The sequence below is a fragment of the Chenopodium album genome, chromosome 26 (genome assembly GCF_948465745.1).
Source record: "Chenopodium album chromosome 26, dcCheAlbu1.1, whole genome shotgun sequence".
Classification (NCBI taxonomy): domain Eukaryota; kingdom Viridiplantae; phylum Streptophyta; class Magnoliopsida; order Caryophyllales; family Amaranthaceae; genus Chenopodium; species Chenopodium album.
This window is the reverse complement of record NC_137859.1, coordinates 34,083,260-34,104,214: the sequence shown is the minus strand read 5'-3', so window position 1 is coordinate 34,104,214 and position 20,955 is coordinate 34,083,260. Positions and strand designations below refer to the sequence as shown.

The window sequence follows — 20,955 nt, the reverse complement described above, 5'->3', positions numbered from 1 at the left end:
CTAAAACTTATTATTTTATAATTAATGTGTTTTATGTGCGTTGGCTACATCATGTGACCGCTTATAAGAAAAACACGGAAGCCTTACATATAAAAGTTCACAAACTTTTAAATAAAACGGATATTCAGTAAATTACTGAACATCCGTTATAAAGTGACAATAAAAGGCGCAAAAGTTACACTAAAACGCACAAAAGTTACTCTGACGTATATAAGAGTTATTTGTGCTTCATTGATAAATTTGACAAAAGTGATACTAAATTTGACAAAAGTGACACTAAATTTGACAAAAGTGAACTCGATGTACAGTAATTTACTGAAAACCTGGTGTATACAAAAGTGATTGATAAAAGTTACTGTTTTTGAATTATATTCCTTATAAAAAAAAAAAATATTATCTTTGAATTCTAGACTAGTACTGAGTAGTGAGTACCATTTGAATGAGAAGATTCTACAGTCAATAATATATACTCTAGTATAATCTTCACCCCCAAAAAATATACTACGTACAAAAGTTATCTTGGAGACTTGTATCATGAAAGCATGTTTAAGGTTTTTTTTAAAAAAAATCATGAAAGCATGTTTAAAGTTTGACATTAGTACATTACTTGGTAAATTGGAAGCAACTTCCTTGATCTTTCTCTCTTGACTACTTTATTTTGTTACTCCTGTGAAATAATCTAATTCAATGGTATTAATTACTAGTGGACTTGTAAATCCAATCTTAATTTTATTCTTTAATGATAGAGTATAAAACATATTTCTGGGCCTCAACCATCAGCTTAAGCTTTTGGTTGAGTTGGTCCTCTAACATGGTATCATGATAGAGTATAAAACATATTCCTAGGCCTCAACCATCAGCTTAAGCTTTTGGTTGAGATGGTCCTCTAACATGGTATCAGAGCCAACGTGACACATAGGTCACGGGTTCGAATCTCATCCGATCCACCCCTCCTTCAAAGTGGAATTAATTCGCACCAGGTATGGGTGGGCCTGTGTTGCATCCACATTTCAAGTCCAAAGGGCCTTTCATGTGAGGGGGAGTGATAGAGTATAAAACATATTCTTGGGCCTCAACCATCAGCTTAAGCTTTTGGTTGAGTTGGTCCTTTAACATTTAATTTAATTTTTCAAAGTAATTATTCTTTAATTTGTTACAATGTAATTGGAGCTATCTATCACTATCTCTATTAAACGTTCACGTTTTCAAGTCCTAATCACCCTATCATCAATTGCAATTAAAAAAAATATGAGACATGTCATCGAAAATATATAATAATACAAATAATATAACTCTAATTATTTAATTATCATAGGTTCTTAAGATAAGATATTACTACTATGAAGTACAAATTATACTCCGTGTTAAGCAAAAATTGCTTTGCTTAACACCTAAAATATATGAGGCCATGATTTGACTTTAAGCCATTTTATTTTGTTACAACTTTATCCTTCCAACCACCCTAAGTCCCTAATTAGGCTCTTTTAAAAATACAAGGATTAAGATAAAGTCAAAACAAAATATGATAAGAGATTCTATGTATTATTAAAAATTAAAACAATTAAGGTACTAGATGACAAGATAAGAGATTCTAGTGTATTATTAAAATAGTTGAGGTACTAGGGAAGAATATGGGAAATGAGAAACATTTTTATAAGTAATTAGCTGACCTTCATATTTATCAACTTTTATAGGTGGAGAAATAGTGATTATTGAAGCATCTATATATAACAAAAAAGCTATTAATCAATCACAGTGTGAGAAATAATATTACTCCATAATAATTACTGTCAATTACAAGTTATTTATTCTAATGAATAGTCATGATAAAAATGTCATTAATGTCATTTGAACTTGTCTAAATTTATTAAACAATTTCGCTTCTATAATGGGCCTAATATTATATAAGTCGTTACCATGTATAGAAAAAATGGAAGTTACTCCAAAGTTGATTCAAACAACAAATGTGTGACTATATTAAATTTCACTCATATTTTGATAAATTGAATTGATATTGCTATTATATTGTATTTGAGCTTTGAATTGACATTTTTTGAGAAATCTCATAGCAACAGACTGCCAACAGCTTTGAATGCTAATAAGAAGTCACATCTTCATCGAACCGTTACAGTTAGTGCCTTTCTGTTGAGGAAAGCTGATGTTATGTTAATCACCATTAATTTCATCTATGCAATGATTTCTAAATTGCTGTCATGCATGGTAGAATAATAATTTAGTACACCTTAATTCTTGTATTGGCTTAGAGTTATAGACACTTATAGTACATGGTATTTCTTTCGTCCCTTTAAGATTCCCGACTACTCATACGATAATTTAGTACATGGTATTTCTTTCGTCCCTTTAAGAATAATAATTTAGTACACCTCAATTCATCTTTTTGATTTGTATCTTTTAGTTTCTTTAGTATTATGTAGAATACATATGTATGGAGTATTATACTTGGTAAAACCCTCATACGATAGGGGTTGAAGAGAATAATCTTATTATGGAGTAATTTTTTTTAGGTACACACAAAAGGGGTCCAAGGAAATGCATTACTTACAAAATATTAAAGGTGCTACTAACCTGATTTTCACTAATCTAAACTTAGGGCCTGTTCATATTTACTGAATTGAGCTGAACTGAACTGAACTGAACTGATTGGAGCTGAACTGAACTGAACTGAACTGATTGGAACTGAACTGAACTGAACTAAATAGAGCTGAAATGAATATTTTATGTGAGAGAGAAATTAAGAGCTGAACTGAACTGAACTGAACTGATTGGAGCTGAATTGAACTGAAATTAAGTAAATGTGAACAGGCCCTTAATAGACCTTGTTAAAATTTATTTTAGTTGAAATTTGTATTTCGTTAACCCAAGTCAAAACTTATTTTTCTTAAACTTATATTATCTAAATTTAACTGAATTTATTAGACCTGTAAACATAACAAGCCCTAATTTGAAACCAAACGAGTGAATATGTGTGAGTATGAGTACACAACAATTAAGTGTGGGGTGAAAGAAAGTTGCTTGGAACTTTGGAAGTTGGAATAGAGAGAATATTGAGGTCACACACATACTTCCAGAACCCATGATCCCCACTAAATTCATGATACTTTGTCGACTAGTGCACAACTATTCTCAAAATTCACACAAAAAAGGATCTTCCCAAGTTTACACCATGCAAATTAACATTTCCATTTGTATCCTAGATTGTTGTCCACTTTTGCAACACAACTTATATTCTGTGAAGCAACCACCTACACCACATTAAAACAACACATTTTTCATTTTATTTTTCATTTTATTGATAGTTTGATACCCATACTTAGTCCACAAAATAAAATTCGAATATTCTAACAAGTACTTCCTCTGTTTTCTTTTACTTGCAACACACCTTTAAAGCACGCAGTTTTAGGAGATGATTAGTGAGGATAAACGAGCGATTTTATCAATATAATTTTTACACGAAAATTAGAATAGGGTTAAGTATCATTTGTAAAAATTTTAATGAAAAATTTATCCGTTTACATTACATAAACCCGACCTTAAAACACGTGCCACAAGGCTGTGTTGCAAGTAAAAGAAAACGGAGGAAGTATTACACACGAGTCGATTGCTCCAATTTATACACCCAGATGTATACATTCCACGCGAGCACGTGACTACGTGAGACGCGCATAGTGTAACACGCAAAACCTTGATCTTATACATTCACTTAGATACATTCATATATATAATAAACATTCCATACAAATATACAATTTTAAACCTTTATTTAGATACATCCGACTATATAATAAACATTATACAAGCATACAAGCACGTGAGATGCGTATAGTGTAACACGCTTAACCTTGAACATTCATTTAGATACAAATCCACATATATACGGAGTAATAAACATCCGTACAAACTTATATCTTCATTTAGATACATTCAGATGTATAATAAACATTCATACAATCACGTGAGATGCGCATAGACCTTATTTTTATACCTTCATTTAGATTTAATACATCCGAATATATAATAAACCGCAGATGTAAAATCCATTAAAAAAAAGAAAAATTACATCTTCATAGTTTTACGCAACTAAAATACTAAAATACCCTTGCTTTTTTTCTTTATCAAAATACAACCAAAAAAAAATTCCAACCAGCAAGTTACCAATTCATACGCCATCTTCCACCAGAATTACTAGTACTCCGTAGTGTCTACCTATATTTACTCCTTTTTTTCATACTTTTTCCCATCTTTTTCTACTTTTTTTTTTCTTTTTAATTAATTTTACAGTGGTAATGAAAGAAGTAACCAAAAACAAACAACTTCCATTCACCTTCACCTACCCCAACCAAAAAACCAAAAAAAAAAAAAAAAATTAAGCCAACATTTTCTTCATCAATTAGTCGAGAAAACCAGTTTGGCGCCACACGGCATTACGAACCTGCCTCAGATCTCTTCCTTTGAGCGTCCTTCCTACGCCTTCGAGCACCGACGACGTCGATTTCAGCTTCATCGCAACGATCTCATGCGGCGGAAGCATCTCCTCATCTTCTTCATTTTCTCTCTCCTCCAATTGACCGAACCTCTTCGGTTTCCTCATCATCGCCGGCACATTCACCGGCGCCGACTGCTGAAACTTCCTACACGGCGCCGACTGCGTCATCTCCCGGTTCGGCGCCTTCGGAATCGACCGAAACTGAGTCGGAATCGGAATCGGAATCTTCCGATTGTCACAGTCGTCGGGGAGAGCGGCGAGGATTCCCGATTCACGGCGGAAACCTAGGGTGCGACGGCGATAATCGGGAGAAGAAGAGGAGTGAGTTGAATCGGAGGTCCAGAAGAGGTCGGCTTCGGTGAGGTCGTCGTCGTCGCCGGAGATGTCGCCGGAGGAAGGGGAGGAGATGGAGAAGACGCCGAGGAAGTGATCGGAGGAAGGAGTTTTCCGGTGACGGTAGTAGGAGACGCCATTGATTTCCATTTTAGAGGAGAGAGAAAGAGGAAGAGTGAGAAGGGAAAGTGGGAGAGAAGAATGGGTTATATAGAAAATGGTGAGGGAGAGAGACGTGGCGGAAAGACGCAGTGTACATGAGAAGGAAAAGGAAGTCGTCATCTATTTTGAAATATTGGACCGTGTTTGGTATAGTACAAGAAAGGAATATTCTAAAGTGGATCATGGTCTAACACTTTGAAAATTATACTATGATCTAAATGGAGTTATTATAATGACATTTTTTTCATCATGGTTTTAAATTTTTAATCAAACACTAGTGAGTAGTCCGGGCGTTGTCCCGGGATACTACTTTTGTAGTTGTGCAAGTGCTAATTTTTAAGAGCATTTAATAGTGTATTAGTGTGTATGTAGTATGTATATTCAATACTTTTATGGTATAATACTATTTAATGTGAAACATTAAAGCATAATCAACAATTTGCCTAGATGGTTAAACAATAACATTTCTTCAAAAAGGTTAAGGGTTCGAACCTTTTCATCCATATATGATTAGTATAGATTGTTTAAATGTTGTCAACTTGTCATAATTAATTATACTTTATACCTTTGGTTTTCAAAATTATGATTAAAATGAGTATTGTTGTTATAGTGAATGTTGTAAAATTAGTTCTGTAAATTACTGGTCTAAAATGGTTATGGATCTAGAAGACGATCTTGATTCTTGATCATCTAAGTAGCTTGTTCTAGAGTCTTATTCAGATACCAATCCCAACTATATTTCCGGATTAATAACAATGAGCATGTATGACGTAATACATCTTAATTCATTTTCGTTTACAACCCGAAACAATAGTTGATAACGTGCACGTCTAAAGTCACCATCATTTACTACCTTTATTAGAACTATTGTAACATTTGCAACATATATCCTTCTTTTTTCTTTTTCTTTTTCTTTTTTTTTTTTTTTTGACAAGGTCATCCTTCTATTCTGGTTAAATTACATATTTGGTGTATATAGAATCATAAAGGTTGTATAGATACCAATTAGATGTTGGTGTAATGGTGATTGAGACTACACTTGGTAGGGGGGACCTGTGTTCGATCCCCCACAACAACAATTGGGAGGGAACTGGAACCTAACCACCCAGAACTGATTCCCAAATTCGGATTAGCCCAAAAAATAAAGGAAATATAGACTATATTTGATTTCGAATCTTTAGTGTTTTGGGTGTTTTTGTCCCTTGGGAGAGTTACAACTCGAAAACTGGTGCGGAGGGCTTCTGTACCTGCAAAACCAACGAAGACACCGTTTGGGTGGTGTTCCGTCTCCAACGCTCAAGTTAGTAACTTGAAGGAGAGTAAAAAGTGTAGAATTTAAGGTGGGGATCTGCTTGGATTCCAAGCTCAGGAGTTCTCAGATGAGAGAGAAAATAGGGTGTAATAAATGTTTGGTGAATTTCTGAATGTCCCTCATTTTGGGGGAATATCTCCCTATTTATAGGGTCCTTGGGAAAAGTGCCTTTTCCTAGGTTATTTTAACCTAGAATTGATGGGCTGCGCCGCCAAATAGCGGATTGTTGGGAATTGGGCCCTTGAAGGCCGCAATTCTGAGAGAGTATCTGGAGAGGCCACGTGTCAGCTGGAGATTGGTCAAAGGTGACCTGCCAGCCTCTGACACGTGGCACCTCCTCATTGGTCCACTTGTCAAGGGTGAAAAATGCCCCAAACATTTGCCCCTCACAGGTGCCACGTGGCAGGCCACGTGGTACCTGTGACACGCGTCACCCCATGAAGGGTGAACAGTAAAAAACGGCTATTTTGACAGTGATGACTGGGTTTCACGCCGTTTCAACCCCTATAAATAGGGATTTACCCCCCCTCTCCTCTTTACTTTTTACACACTTGACTTTTCTAGAGAGAGAAAGAGAGCTTTTTAGAGAGAGGTGCTCTGATCCCGGTTGCGTTTAAGCAAGTTCAAGATTTCCGCGTGCTCTTTCGAAGTCACCCGGTCACCGGTTGCTTTGCCGTTTTCAGATTTTTCAGAACTCAAAGTAAGGTAACCATCCGTTTCCTTCTTTAAGTTTTCTTCTTTTTCTTTTCTTTTTCTTGAGCTTGTATACGTCGAATTCCGGCTGTATACATTGATTTTTTCAAAAATAAAATGAACTCTCCATTTGCACACACGACACTGCCTAGGACGCTCAGCCGGTCACCAGGGACGGCTGAGTCTAGAACCGGGGGTGCCTTGTCTGGAGTTTCTGGAGTGCTTTGCTCATCTCCGGCTTCTTCCCTCTCTGTGTCTGTGCAGGACACAATGGCCAGAACTAAACAAACGGCTACCAAGCCCAGAAGGCGGCGCACTAGGGAAGTGCCCGCAAGTGAAGTAGTGAGGGAGGAGGATTACAAGGCGGCTGAGCAAAGTAACTCAGCTGAGGACACCCCGTCTACCTCTAGCAACAGCGACTCAGGGGGAGACGGTGAGGAGACCGCCTCCTCCCCAGACCAAAATAACTCAGCTGAAGGAGCAGCTGAGGAGCAAGGAGGATCCAGGGATGAGGAAGAGAACCTTGCTGAGGCTTATCGCCAAACAGCAAAGAAAGAAGCAAACCCGGATCCTACCAAGACCCGGATGAAACCTGGGGATATATACCTTCTTGAAAGCGGCTTCAAGGCTTTCAAACAACAACACCCCTTTGGGGAAGACTGGGACATCATCGTCCCTCCGGCTAATGCTGTTCTAGCCTGGAGGGATGACATCGAAAATGCAGACAACTATTTCGTCTGCTATGAGGCGGTGATAGAAGCCGGCCTCCGCTTTCCCCTTCACAGAGGCATCCGAAAGATCCTGAAGGGATATGACCTGGGAGTATGGCAACTTACGCCTAACTCTTGGGTCAACATCTTGAGCTATATTGCCGCCTGCGAGCTCTAGGATATCGAGCCCAGCTTCACCGCCTTCGCCCACATGCACTATCTCAAAAGTGCCCCAGGCGGATATGGAGCGTGGTACACTATCTCCACGCTCCCGGAGTACTTGATGACTTTGGACAAAGTATCCAAGTGGGGAGGCTGGAAAGACAAGTGGTACTTGGTTTCCTCCCCACAAATAAGAATAAACAGAATTCTCCGGCGCTACAACAAGGAGCCAGCTTTGGTGGGTCAAAAGTGTGTTCGCCCAGCCCTGACTGCCAATGCCCGGGAGCAAATAATAGAGCCGGAGTTTTTCAAGACAACAACTGAGCCCTTGGGGGATGGGACTCACATAGTTGTTCCAAGGAATTGGATCCCCCACCCGGATTTCTTTGCGGATGAGAGGTTCTTGTCCGCCTGCGGGTTGAGCCCTATGTTTCCAAAGGGTAGATATACTCACCCAACCGGCTGTCTTCCGCCTGTATTTTAATTTTATTGCTTTTGAACTTGTTTTTTATTCTAACACTTTTATGCTCTATTTGCAGAGGAAGCAAGGAAAATGGTTGACCCGGCTAAGACCCCCCAGAAATCTGCGGCTCTGCTCCGCAAGGAGAACATCCTGGCCAAGAAGGCCAGCATTGAGGCCAAGGAGGCCAAGAAAGGAGGGGTAAGATACTTAAACTCTACTTGAAATTTTTCCAAGTTCTTCTAATTCCGGATGACTTATGTTTTCTTTGTATTTTTGCAGGCTTCAACCGGCATTCTTCCCCGCTCAATGACAAAGGTCTTGAAAAGGCCTGGGGATGAGAGCCTTCAAAAACCGGCTGCTAAGACCGAGAGGAAGGCCACCTCAACATCCTCTGGCGTTAATGCCAGAGGTTTTCCTACAACCGGGGGTAAGGGCCCCGAAGCCATGGCAACTCTGAGTGAAAACTCAGAGAAGTCACGGAAAAAGCCGGATGCTCCAGAAGCATCGAAGGATGGCGAGCCATCCAAGGCTGCAGGTGGTGCTGCAGCCGCAGGGGAGGAGCCGGCGAGGGTCGACCCGAAAGGTAAGATTGAAATTCCTTGGCCGCTTCACTTTATGCGCGTCAAGACTATGACTGACCCTTCCGGGGGTTCTGTGAGTAGCCGGCAAAGAATGAGTGCCAAATATGCTGCTAGTCTCTCACCAAGTCCTTCTTATGCTGCAGATGCTACTTCTGCCCCGGACCTGGCGGGGTTTGGAAAACGGATGGTGAGAACTCTCACCCAGACGGAGAAGAACTCCATACCCAACCGCCATGAGGTCGACTTCGACCAGATTCTGGGGCAGCTGGCGGAGGTAAGTGAAACTTGCCCCTTAACCTTTACATTTCTTTGCATTTCATTTTGTTTTTCAAATGCTAAGTGTTTAGTTTCCCGGATGACCTTGCTCAGGTTATGGTCCGGGTGGATGGACTCCGGTTGCCTTTCCGGAAGAAGCGAGAAGAGGTAACTGATGCCAAAAGAAGGGCTCAAGCTAATCTCAACTCTGCTGAATATGCCTATATAAATTTTGATGTTGAGATTAAAGCCCTCGAGTTGAAACAGGAGGAGCTGGTCAGGACTTTGACGGCTGCTAATGATGAAGCCAACAACAAAATCAAAGACCTGGAGCTTCAGCTGCAAACTGCCGGCTCCAACCTCAAGGCCTTGGAGGGAGCTGACCAAGAGAACCTTGCCCTCAGAGCAGACAAGTCCCGGCTGATTGCGGATCTTGCCACTCTGAAAGGCAAACATGCTGAGGAGCTCAAGGCTGAGCAGGACCGGCTTATCAAAGAGAATGAGCGGGACAATGAGATCCGCCTCCGATACGCTTGGGGGCTTCTCTATCCTGAGGTAGACTTTGAAGTCTACAAGCTGAGGTACAACTACGCCACTGAGGTGTATGATGCCAAGGCTCTCCAGGATCTTGCTCCGGCTTGCTTCAAGGAATGGGCCTTGGAGAATGGTGCTGAGGTTACGGACATAGAGGAGCCGGACCTTGACGAGATTATAAAGGAAGTGAACAAGGAAAACCAGCCTGAAGAGGTTGAGATTCCTCATGATGTTCCTTCAACAACTCCAGCCCAGCCGGAACAACCAGCAGCGTAGCTCCTCTATTTTTTTGCGGCAGTATGCCAACTTTGTTTTTTCGGCCTATGCGCCGAGTAATTATGTAACTTTTATTTTTTCTTTTGTCTCTGTATTCCGGATGTGGATCCGGCTAACAATTATTCCTGGCCTTGAGCCAGTTTATTTTATGAAGTACACCGACCCAGTCGGTTTTCTTATACTTGCATAAATTTTCAATTTTTTCAATTTTTCACTTTTGCATATATGCTCAACATATACTTGTGAATTTGCCTAACTTATAAAAAGCATGCGGCAGACACATATCCGGCTGTCCTTGCCCCTGGACGGCTGTGTGGTTGGTTTAATCCAAACAAAAAGAGGATTGATTGCCTTGGAAACTTCTCATACTTAAAAGAGTATGGGATGTTTGTAAGGCAATCAATCACAATGGTGATTGCCCCAAACCAAGTACACAGCCGGTCAAATAACAGGCATGCAACCTCTGCCCCAGTCGGTATCAAACCGTCTGAGTATGCTTTATAGCCATTACGCAAAAAAGGGTTTGCCCCAAAAGTACGCAACTTGAGGAAAATTTCTCTAAGTAAAAGACTTTCGATGTTACTCCGGCTGATACTTGTAGACAGCCGGAAAATTTTCAACCAAAAATTACTTAAGAGAAATAATATGAACAGACAGCTATGAGTTGACTGCTTTAGCCACTCAATTGTTTCCGCCTGCATGGGCTTATAGAACAAGCATGGTGGCTGTTCTGTGCGACGATTGCACCTAGAGGGGTGTCGCCGGACGCCTATAGCCACATTGGAAAAGACGAATTTTGAGAAAATGGACAACCATCTGGCCGTTGGCCTCAGGTCTAGCTGTTAGACCGGCTGATAGCTGCTAAACGGTTTTGTGCTTAGCTTTAGGATCCGGCTATTAGCCTCTTGTCACTATGGACTTTTGATTTCATATACTAAGTATCAAACTTAGTTTTTATCTGGCCATTGGCCTCGAGTTATTCACATATCAAATTTACTACTGAACTTTTCAACATTAGTATGGGTAAACCCAGATGGAAATAAAAAGACAATAAAGGAAACAAAAGCATTTCTCATTAATACTTCTTGTTACAAAAAACTTTACAATACTCAGAAGTAGTACTTTTTTAAGTTATCTACATTCCAAGTTCTAGGCAGGCGTCTACCGTCTGGGGTTTCCAGGCGGTATGTGCCATCCCTAACTTCTTCATAGATCCGGTAGGGGCCTTCCCAATTAGGAGTTAGCTTTCCAAGCTCATTGGCCCTACCGGTTGCCTCCATTTTCCGTAACACAAAATCGTCCACTTTCAAAGGACGTTTGTGCACTCTTTTGTCGTAGGCTCGCGTCATTCTCAGACGGTATATCTCATGTCGCAGGGCAGCATTGCCCCTGCGTTCCGGGAGGGAGTCCAATGCCAGCCGCATGGCCTCCCAATTTGCCTCTTCATCATAGAGCATCACTCTGAGCGTAGGCTCATAGTGTTCAATGGGTAAAACGGCTTCAGCCCCGTATACCATGAGAAACAGGGTTTCTCCGGTTGACCCCTTAGCAGTTGTCCGGATGACCCATAACACATGAATTAACTCTTCAGCCCATAGGCCACCGGCTCTTTCAATTTTCTTTTTGATGCCGTCTGAGATGAGTTTGTTGAATGCCTCAACCTGACCATTTGCTTGAGGACGGCTGACTGAGGCAAAGTAACTTGAGATGCCCTGATCTCCTAACCAAGTCTTGAGTTGAGGCGTTTCAAACCGAAGGCCATTATCAAACACCATAGACATAGGTACCCCAAACCGGGTAATAATATTGTTCCATATGAAAGAGATGACATCCTTTGTCTTGATATTCTTAACTGCCTCCGCCTCCACCCATTTGGTGAAGTAGTCCACAGCCACCAAAATATAGCGCTTTCCGCCTGGAGCAGGCGTATATGGACCCAATATGTCCATGCCCCATTTAGCAAACAGGACTGGGCTGTGGATTGCCGTCAGATCAGTAGCCGGGCGATGTATTAGCTTGCCAAACCTCTGGCATTTATCACATTTCTTCACAAATTCCTTGGCATCTGCCTCAAGGGTAGGCCAAAAATAATGCCGCCTGGCTCTGACGGCTAGGGACTTGCCGCCTATATGGGAGGCGCAAAATCCCGCATGCAGCTCTTCGAGTACTTCCTTCCCCTTTTCCGGGGTAACACATTTCAACAAGGGCTTGAGAAAACCAGCCTTGAAGAGTTCTCTGTTTCTCAACTCGAAGTTTGCTGCTCTCTTTTTCATGACGGCTGCTTCTTGAGGTGAATCAGGGAGCGTGCCGTCTGCAAGATACGCCCGGATGCCATCCATCCAAGTAGAACTTCGATCCAGAATTCCAATGGGCTCTTCATAAATACTTCGTTTTTCAAGAACTTCCCAAAACACTGACCGAGGCGTATCATGGCAGGCGGATGATGCCAATTTTGATAGTGCATCCGCCGGGTGGTTATCTGACCGGGGCACTTGATTCAATCTGAATTCCTCAAGTGTCCCAGCCTCATCTTTGACTGCCTGAAGATATTTGATCATTGCCGGATGGGTCGCTTCATAAGTGCCCTCATACTGGCTAACAACCAACTGAGAATCAGAGTGGGCGTCAATCTTTGTTGCCCCTGCTGCCTTACACATGCGGATTCCGGCTAGCAGGGCTTCATACTCCACCTCATTATTCGAGGCCTGAAACTTGAACCGTAGTGCATACTCATATCTATCTCTTTCTGGAGATTCACAAACTATGCCTGCACCACAGCCGTTCTTTGTAGAGCTCCTGTCTACATATACCTTCCAAACCTGATCAACATTATCCGGGGGAACCGGACGAGTCATTTCAACAATGAAGTCGGCAAACGCCTGACCTTTCACTGCTTTCCTTGGTTCGAAGGATATTTCAAGACTTTGCATTTCAATAGCCCATTTCAGCATTCTGCCGGATGACTCCAGAGTAGACATTGGCCGCTTGAGGGGCTGGTCGGTGTAGATTACCACCGGATGTGCCAGGAAGTATGGCTTCAACTTTTTGAAGGCCATGTATAGAGCAAGACCAAATTTTTCCACCATGGGGTACCGGAGTTCAGCATTTTTTAACACATGGCTAATGAAATATACCGGGAGCTGTGTACCGTCTCGTTCAGCAAGGAGAACGGCACTGAGAGCATGGTCTGAGACGGCTAGGTACATGTACAACTTTTCTCTTGGCAAAGGACTAACAAGCCTTGGCAAAGAGTGCAAGTGTTCTTTCAACTTCTGGAATGCCGCCTCAGCATCATCCCCCCATTCAAATCTAGTCTTCTTCCTGATTGCTTGGAAGAAGTAAAGGCATTTATCACCTGACCGGCTGAGGAACCTCCCCAAGGCGGCCAGGCAACCGGTGAGTCTCTGAACTTCCTTGACAGTGCGGGGTGACTTCATGTCAATTACCGCCTGTATCTTCTCAGGGTTGGCCTCTATCCCCCTTTGATCAATCAGGAATCCGAGAAACTTCCCAGACTCAACACCAAAGACGCATTTCTTAGGATTTAACATAACCTTATGCCGCCTGAGTGTGGTGAAGGTTTCTCGGAGATCAGCAAGATGATCCGCCTACTGCTTGGATTTGACTATCATGTCATCAATATACGCCTCTACATTCCTCCCAATTTGATTAATGAAGACTGTATTAATCATTCGTTGGAACGTAGCCGGCGGATTCTACAAGCCAAACGGCAACACAGTATAACAGAATAACCCCAGAACAAGATCAATACTTTCTCCAGCCGGTTGGGGACGGAGCTCCTCTGACCGTTCACCGGTCAGTGATTGCTATTTCTTTTCTTTCTTCACCACCACCAGCTCTGCAGCTTTTCTCTTTTTTCCGGCTGCTGGTGGAGGTGAGGGAGCATCCTTGACATTGTCAAGGTCTATTGGTTCCTTCCCTTGGCCGTCTGCGGCCACAGTATCCTTGACGGCTGAGAGGTAACACTCCCTGGCCGTCTTCTGATCCCCGTTCAGGGAACCAACAGAACCATCATCCCTCTCATACTTGATGAGCATGAGAGAAGGAATGATTACATCCTTGGCTTCGTTGAGGGTTGGCCTCCCAAGAATGATGTTGTAGGCGGTCAACTCCTCAACGACCAAGAATCTGACGACTATATGTCGTCCATGGCCCTTCTCACCCAACCGGATGGGTAAGTCAATTCTTCCGGCTGGATAGACCATCCCACCCCCAAAACCAACCAAGGGGTGGGTGACCGGATGCATGCTGCTGGAGTTGTATTTCAGCTTCTGCAAGCACCGGAGGCTGATGATGTCTGACGAGCTGCCGGTGTCAATAAGGATGCGCCCAACTAACTGGTTGGCGACTTTGCATTCAATGACAACCGGATCGTCATGCGGGCGGTGGACGCTGCCCCTGTCCTTCTCAGTAATGAGGACATCCGGAAAAGTGGAGCTGGCAGACACCTGCTCCTCATCATCCTTATCCATCTTTCGCAGATGGCTTTTGGTGCCCCGGATGGTAGGGCCACCACAAGAGAATCCGCCTACTATGGTGTAGACTGGATCCCTGTCGGTTTCCGAACTACTTGCAGGCTGGGAGGCAGCCTTAGAGGACTGACCCTTATTCTTCTTTTTAGCCCCAGCTGGGGACTTAGAAATATAGGACTTCAAATGTCCTTTGTCAGCCAGACGGTCCAACGTCCGCTGTAAACTGAAGTAGTCGTTGGTGTCATGGCCAACCTCCTCATGGAATTGACAATATTTGTTCTTGTTCCGGGATTGGACGGAACTCTTCATTGGATTCGGCTTCTCAATGGACAGCCGGTCCTTTACCTCCATGAGGATGGAGTTACAATCCTTGTTAAACTCGTACCGGGGAACGTACGGTTTAAACTCTTTTTCTTTTTCTGGGACGGCTGCTCAGAATCAATGACCGCCCAGACTTCTTTTCTTTTCTTGCTCTCTTCTTTTTTCTTCGCCGGCTGAGCAGACCGACTCTCTTTTTGTTTGTCAGACTTCTTGGAGTCTGACTGGTTACCAGACGTACAGAGGTCGGTTGCTTGTATATAGCTTTCCGCCTCCCTCAGGGCCGCCTGTAACGTAAATTCCCCTTTTCTGACAAGGTCGAACTTAAAAGCCGACCCGTCTCTCAGACCCTTGAAAAAGTCCGTAAATGCTACCTCGTCAGACAGCCCCTGGATCTGAATTCTGACCAGGTTGAACCGCCTGACATATGAGCGTAGCCCTTCTCTCTCTCCCTGCTTAATGGTGCTCAAGTCTAAACTTGTCTTCTTAGCAGGGATGTTCATTAAGAAGTTGGTGGCAAACAAAAAGGCTAGCTTCTTGAAGCAGTCAATAGATCCGGCTGGCAAGTTGCCAAACCATTGCTGGGCAATGCCCTTCAATGTAGCCGGAAAGCAACGGCACCAGGTGGCATCATCCCAACCTTGTAAGCACATTAGGTTGGTGTATGCCATCAGGTGATCTTCAGGGTTGGTGGTGCCATCATAAGCACCAACCAAAATGTTTTTAACCTTGGCCGGCTGAGCCGCCTCGGTTATATTGGCTGCAAAGGCAGACGACTGTTCGCCTAGCCTCATCAGCCGGAGCTGCCAGTCCAGTGGCTGGGCATTAGTATATGCCGCCTGACCTCCGAATGGGGGTGGCTGCATGAACTGGAGGCCATATTACCCATACTGCGCCTGGGGTGCGTATGGCATAGACCCTATCATCAGCTGAGGTTCGGTGTTGACGGATTTACCGCCTGTCCGACTCTCATGCAAGGACATAGAGTTCCTTGCAGAAGCTTGCTTGAAGCTGTCTGGAAAGCTTGAGGTAGAAGCTGACTCAGACTGCTGCTGCCTCCTTCGATTGATGACTTCTCTAACATCAAAGGTAGAGGCTTTTTTGGCCTCCGGCTAGGGTCGCCGGGGCATCAGAATCTTAGACCAGTCAAGTTTTGCGGCTGCCTTCTCCTTTGGGTGAGGAGTTGGCTGCCTGTCCTTGACCGACTTCTTCTTCCCATCATTGGGAGTCTTTTTAGCCGGCTGACTCTTGGAAGAGTCTGCCTTGTTGTTGATCATTTCCTTGATCTCACCCTTAAAGGAGTTCATGAATCTCATTCTCCTCTGGTCTTCCGGGTTTCCCCATCTGACCTCCCAGTGGGCCGGCTACTAGGGCCCGCCTGATCCAGATTGCGCTCTAGCTGATCTCTGGAACGGATGGATTTAGAGATGAGAGAACCATCCCTAGAGATGTAAGTCTCAACATCATTGTCTTCTTCTTCATCCTCCTCCTCAGGGAATACCTCTGGCTGAGGCTGAGGTGGAGGCTGGGGGATTTCAAATCCTACCGGCTGAATAACCGGTTGCAAGTCTTCCGGGTTACCCGTCTGAGTACCCGGACGTAGAGAGGTAGAATTGTGAATCGGTACAGAATTTTGAACCATCTTGAGGTACTCTCCCCACAGACGGCGCCAAATGTTTTGGGTGTTTTTGTCCCTTGGGAGAGTTACAACTCGAAGACTGGTCCGGAGGGCTTCTGTACCTGCAAAACCAACGAAGACACCGTTTGGGTGGTGCTCCGCCTCCAACGCTCAAGTTAGTAACTTGAAGGAGAGTAAAAAGTGCGGAATTTAAGGTGGGGATCTGCTTGGATTCCAAGCTCAGGAGTTCTCAGATGAGAGAGAAAATAGGGTGTAATAAATGTTTGGTGAATTTCTGAATGTCCCTCATTTTGGGGGAATATCTCCCTATTTATAGGGTCCTTGGGAAAAGTGCCCTTTCCTAGGTTATTTTAACCTAGAATTGATGGGCTGCGCCGCCAAATAGCGGATTTTTGGGAATTGGGCCCTTGAAGGCCGCAATTCTGAGAGAGTATCTGGAGAGGCCACGTGTCAGCTGGAGATTGGTCAAAGGTGACCTGCCAGCCTCTGACACGTGGCACCTCCTCATTGGTCCACTTGTCAAGGGTGAAAAATGCCCCAAACATTTAGTATCATAATTAAAAAAATTAAACTCCTTGTAATTCTCTATATCTCATTACTAGGTTAAAATCCCGTGCAATGCACGGTTATTAAATAATTTTGACAATTATATATTACAAAATATAAAAGTATATAAAATATATTCAATAATATTTCATTTGAGTATATATGGAATATGATTGTCAAACTGGTAAGAATTTATACAAGGTATAAATAGTTTACTTTAAGATTTTGCACAAAAAAAAAAGGATAAGCAAAAAAGGCGGGAAAATTTTCGCAAGGTAATGACAAGTGTCATGGAAGGATTTGATTTTAGTATAGGTTAATTGATTGATTGGTTTGTCTCATCGGACCCCAAATAATGTCAGAAAAAGAAAATAAAATTGGTCAATTGAGACCAACAAAGAGGGATTGAGAGAGCAATTGACATCTATAAATGTTATACAATATACTCCCTATGCCCTAGAGTACATTAACAATTTAGGTGATGGTATAAAATTAGTGATTGTTTAGCTATCAATTTGGCAATTGCTTGTTTTTTCATTGAAAAATAGATGTGATAAAAATTAGTGATTTATTTTTAACTTTGATTGCGATCGATAGATATTTTAAAATTTGGCATTAGCATAATGCGAGGTTTATTATGATAATCTATGCTATGATCAATATTAAATCAATGTCAAGTGTCACTATTTTTGATTTTGTCCTTCTCTAGCACATTTTAAAAAATTTACTAGCCTAAGTCTTGTGCAATACTTTTTTTATTTTTTTATTTTTAATTTTTTTATGACGAAAATTTACTAGCCTAAGTCTTGGCCAATAATGAATTTTTTTTTATGACGAATTATGATGCCAATAAAACAATATTATACCATTTTTTTAATGAAACAAATCAACTTAAACTTTAAATCTATACCATTTTTTTACCCAAAATTAGTATGCTTTTCTTAAATCACGTTTACAACCTATTGCTTCCTTCAATTAAGAAGCACTCTGTAAATATTGGTGGGGAGAGTATCTTCTACGATACTAAGAAGTTAGTTGGCTATATTGTTGAGGTATAAAGTTTGTTTTAAATTCAATTTTTGTTTCAAGCTAAATTGCATGTTTTTAATACTCCCTCTGCCCACAATTCTGTGCAACAAAGGAATATTTTATATCTCACAAATAATACCCTTTAGTTGCACATAATTGTGGGCGGAGGGAGTATATTAAGTATTATATCATCATATGCCTGGATAGTCCCCGTTTGGGATTGTTTTTAGACTTGTATTCTCACTTAGGATGTAAATGATGGCTTGTTTTTCGGTAATAATGTGTTGGTATTCCCTAATGCGCTCTTTGGGTATATATTTAATTCATAAATTAATTACATCATGTACCGGAAAAAACATAGGGAAATGTTGCCGAAATTTCTTTAGAAACGAAAAGTGGGCAACCATTTGCTAGTGAGAATACACTTCCAATGATGGATTATATAAGGACCTTTGGAAGTATGCATTTGGAATGTGTTGATATGTTAAGTTGTTGAATATACTAATATGTTTCTTGGGTTGTAATTTTACATTGTTAGAAATGGATCGTCGTTGGATGTATGGTTCTCGAATCACACCAGATATTTGAATGGGGTCAAAGAGTTCTGTAGAATCGCAGTGCAACACCAACGGAGTACTTTCGTTGAACAAAGACTAACCAAAGCAAGGCCTATTTTCTGCCCTTGTCGTGATTGTAACAATGTGAAGAGGTGGGAAGATATTAAGAAAATAGCGGAGCATTTGATTATTCGTGGGTTTATGCTAGACTATAACATTTGGTACTGGCATGGTGAAAAATTAATTCCCATGAGTAATTCATCTTCTATTAATGACAATGAAGCCAAGGAGAGAGAGCCGAATGGTTTTGATAATAATGAATTGAAGCAGGTGATAATGATGACATCAAGGAAGATAAGATAGATGAGATGATGGACGGGTTAGGTGCTCATGTGGAACGTCTTGCAAATGGATCGTGTGCTATAGACCCGAAGGATGTGAAAACCTTGCAAATAGTCAATGCTATTGTAAGTGTTGTTTAGAGTAACCAATCATATGCTATTTTCATATAAATATTTATATATTTATTCTAATATATATATATTGGGAATAGTTGAAGAACTTGCAAAAGAATGCCAAAGGAAACGATTCAAGTGAAGATCTTGGTATAGATGCCCTTAACAAGGCCTTAGGAAAAAAGGATCACCGTGGGCATGTGAAAGAATTAGGAAGGTCTGAAATTGGAGTTAGTCACACACAAGCATTAGGGAAGGAATACAGAAAGGGTAAATCGTCAAGCCAAGGTGGATGCTCCATTAAAGAATTAGAATCGATGAAAGCTACCTTAACTCAAGAATTTGAGGCAAGGCTAGATGAAATGGTTGAAAAGAAGCTGCAAGAGATGTTAGAACAACGTGTGGCTAAGGAGGTGAAAGCTTATCTCGCCAATTTGTTGCCACAGATAACTGGTAACATAGCAGAATTTGGAAGAATCCAACTGACGACCACGAAGGCAACACAAATTGCTCGTGTAATAGAGGTATATGTCTTTTGCACTATTTTTCCTTAACTTAAAATGTGACTTGGTTAACATTTATAATATTGATATCTTTATTGTAAAATGTAGGTACCAACTAAATGTCGCCTTGCATTGAAAGATGAGTACAATCAAAATTTAGTGATTGTGGCAGATGGAACGGTATATCCTTGTACAGGTGAAGTTACTCGAAACCCGAAGATGAAACCCGATCATTACAGGGTTAGCGTGGACAAACCTTACCTTGACTATACCCTCCTCAATATACCGGTACCGTCTTTCGATGGTGTGACTAAGTTGGGTAAAGCTAAGTCTAGCTTTGTGCAATGGCCTATTGACATGGTTTTTTTTTAAGAAGAGGTATATTTTCCTACTATAAAACATAAACTTGCATCATTATATATATTTTATTTAGACTAATATTAAGCTTTTAAAAAGGTTTCACCACCGCCAATATAAGAAGCCTAAATCTAGGCAAAGCAAAGAAAAGGACGATAGTTGTGGCATTACATCAAGGCAATCTGCCATCAATGTTAGAGACTACTAACCACTTGAAGATAACATCGTTGACACTTTTGGCGAGGGGTGTGTTGTATTGGTTGATCAGTTCTTATGGTAATTGTTGATTTATTTTAATCATTGATTTATTTTCTAACCTCACTTATTTGTTTTTTTTATTTGTCTGAGAAAAGCCGCTTGTGATGATGTCGAGTTGAATGTGGTTCGAGAACAATGGGTGCAATACTTTATGTTTAATGAAATCGTAACTATTAGGTAGAATAATGTAATCTTAGGGTTGTATGTTTATTTTATTAACTTATACAAGTTTTATTTGTAATGTTATTACTTATATTTTTATATTATTTCCTATTAATTTTAGCAATTTTCGTTCATTACATTAGTGTATGTAAGGGATTGCATAGACATATCCAAATTATAAATAACAGCTGAATTTACCAAAAAAAAATTGACTCTTTGTAATAGGCAGAAAAATTGCTAGTTATAAATAACTTTTTCTATCATGTGGGACACTTACATGTGGTAACACTTGGAAGGTCTATGCTTCAATCCTTCAACACTCCCCCTCACATGTAAGGTCCCTTTTAAATTTTGTCTCATGTGATTTTTCGGACTAGAGTGCTTCTTCACTCCTTTTATATGGACCTACGTATTCTTGGCCTAATGAACTTTAGTCATTTAGGGTCTCATATCGTGAACCAGACTCTGATTCCATGTTAAATAGGTCTGGGCCGCATCCGCAAATCAAGAAAGAAAGTCTACTTCACGAGTCCAAAGGATGTTCCATCCCAAAACCATATGGTAATAGGAAGAGTAGCCTCTTAACCTTGTAAAATAATTAACTCTCTGTAACGGTCGCACACATAACACCCGCCACTTGTTATGCATAGACT

General features: G+C 41.3%; 1 protein-coding gene across 1 annotated transcript; it reads right to left on the bottom strand.

The window, feature by feature from the left end:
* Window positions 1-4,001: 4,001 nt before the first annotated feature.
* LOC145618446 (protein S40-7-like) lies at window positions 4,002-4,991 on the bottom strand. The gene has a single exon (XM_081673215.1). The coding sequence runs from the start codon at window positions 4,985-4,987 to the stop codon at window positions 4,409-4,411; it is 579 nt and encodes a 192-aa protein (XP_081529341.1). The 5' UTR covers window positions 4,988-4,991; the 3' UTR covers window positions 4,002-4,408.
* Between the last annotated feature and the right edge of the window lie 15,964 nt (window positions 4,992-20,955).

Bases quoted from the DNA above. Each gene is read 5' to 3' on its own strand.
- LOC145618446 (XM_081673215.1), bottom strand. From the start codon at position 4,987: ATGGAAATCAATGGCGTCTCCTACTACCGTCACCGGAAAACTCCTTCC.